We start from the raw sequence: 1,686 nt of genomic DNA, 5'->3' as shown, positions 1-1,686 counted from the left end.
TACCTGAGCAAGTGCTCTTACTCCCCGCGACACAAACTGACCTTATAAGACCTTCTGCATAATAACCATCATCAGCAAAGAGCCCTGTGTGGGCTGGGGTTGCAGCATCCCTCAATAACGATGCGCTCTTTCTCTCCCCTGCCCCTTTTCTTTCTCCTTTCCCCCCCCCCCAGGATACGTAAGAAGAGATTTTTCACCGGTAATCAGCCTGCTTTATCAATGGAGCCCCGGATTCCCCACAACATCACCGTCGTCCCCAACTCAGTGATGGTCCAGCCCTTGCTGGACGGTCGCATCCCCTACGGGCGGCTGCAGCACCCGCTCACCATCCTGCCCATTGACCAGGTGAAGACAACTCACATCGAGAACGATTACACCGACAACCCCACCGCTTCCCAGCTGGCAGCCCAGAAGCGTCCCCGAGGTCCCCAGGAACTGGTTTTGACCAACCAGCACCTCCAGCGCTGCGAGCAGGATGTCACCCACCCCTGGATCTCCTTCAGCGGGCGCCCCAGCTCCATCAGCAGCAGCAGCAGCACATCCTCAGACCAAAGGCTCCTGGACCACATGGCCCCGGTGCCCGTGGCAGAGCAATCCTCCCCCAGAGCCGTTCGCATCCAGCCCAAGGTGATTAACTGCAAACCCCTGGACCTGAAGGGACCCGTGTCTCCAGAACTGGACAAGCACTTTCTCCTGTGCGAAGCCTGCGGGAAGTGCAAGTGCAAGGAGTGCGCGCTGCCCCGGACTCTGCCCTCCTGCTGGGTGTGCAACCAGGAGTGCCTCTGCTCGGCGCAGAACCTGGTCAACTACTCCACCTGCATGTGTCTCGTCAAGGGCGTCTTCTACCACTGCACCAACGAGGACGACGAGGGCACGTGTGCCGACCACCCCTGCTCCTGCTCCCACTCCAACTGCTGCGCCCGCTGGTCCTTCATGAGTGCCCTCTCCCTGGTGCTGCCCTGCCTGCTCTGCTACCTGCCCGCCACCGGCTGCGTCAAGCTGTCCCAGCGATGCTACGACCAAGTGAGCCGGCCGGGATGCAGATGTAAAAACACAAACAGTGTCATTTGCAAGGCGCTGCCGGAGAGCAAAGCCAGCAGACCAGAAAAGCCCTTTTGATAGTTCGGGAGGATGGGGAGTGGGAGGACGCTCCGTGGAGGGGGGTGGCGTTGGCTTTTTTTTTTAATAACCTGTGTTCTGAGGATGGCACTAGCCTTTTGCCTTTGGAGAAAGCAGAAGCAACTATTTCCACAAACTGCAGCACTTTGGGTTATTCAGGGTTTTGGAACTGTTCGGAATTTAAATAGATGGGGCCAAAGGAGGAATCCTAATACCGCAGAGTGAAGGCTGAACACCTCTGTATATCATGACATACAGCAGCCTGCCGAAGGTGACGGGTTAGCTCCCTCCCCCCTCCCCGCCCGCACACCACGCAAAGGGCCCGTTGCACACAAACGACACATTTGTCAAAAGCTTCCCGTATACCCTCCAAGATTTTGAACCAGAAGTAAAGATACGGTTCATTTTTTTAAAGGGTCTTTTAACATTTCTTTGAACTGGCCACATCCCTTGGAACCCTCTTTTCACAGCAGGATGGGAGCAGGGATGCTCCCGCCGGGAAGAACAGCAGCAGGATGTGTTCGGGCAGGAGTATCAACACGCTGTCGTGCTGCCCGCGAGCTGATC

General features: G+C 56.8%; 1 protein-coding gene across 1 annotated transcript; it reads left to right on the top strand.

Annotated features, from left to right (window-relative positions):
• Positions 1 to 214: 214 nt before the first annotated feature.
• SPRY4 (sprouty homolog 4 (Drosophila)) lies at positions 215 to 1,210 on the top strand. The gene has a single exon (XM_010081158.1). It carries the CDS (start codon positions 220 to 222, stop codon positions 1,117 to 1,119), a length of 900 nt encoding a protein of 299 aa, XP_010079460.1. The 5' UTR covers positions 215 to 219; the 3' UTR covers positions 1,120 to 1,210.
• Positions 1,211 to 1,686: the final 476 nt, after the last annotated feature.

Source organism: Pterocles gutturalis, unplaced genomic scaffold (assembly GCF_000699245.1).
Source record: "Pterocles gutturalis isolate BGI_N339 unplaced genomic scaffold, ASM69924v1 scaffold10544, whole genome shotgun sequence".
NCBI lineage: Eukaryota > Metazoa > Chordata > Aves > Pterocliformes > Pteroclidae > Pterocles > Pterocles gutturalis.
This window is presented reverse-complemented; position numbering and strand designations above follow the sequence as displayed.

Bases quoted from the DNA above. Each gene is read 5' to 3' on its own strand.
- SPRY4 (XM_010081158.1), top strand. From the start codon at position 220: ATGGAGCCCCGGATTCCCCACAACATCACCGTCGTCCCCAACTCAGTG.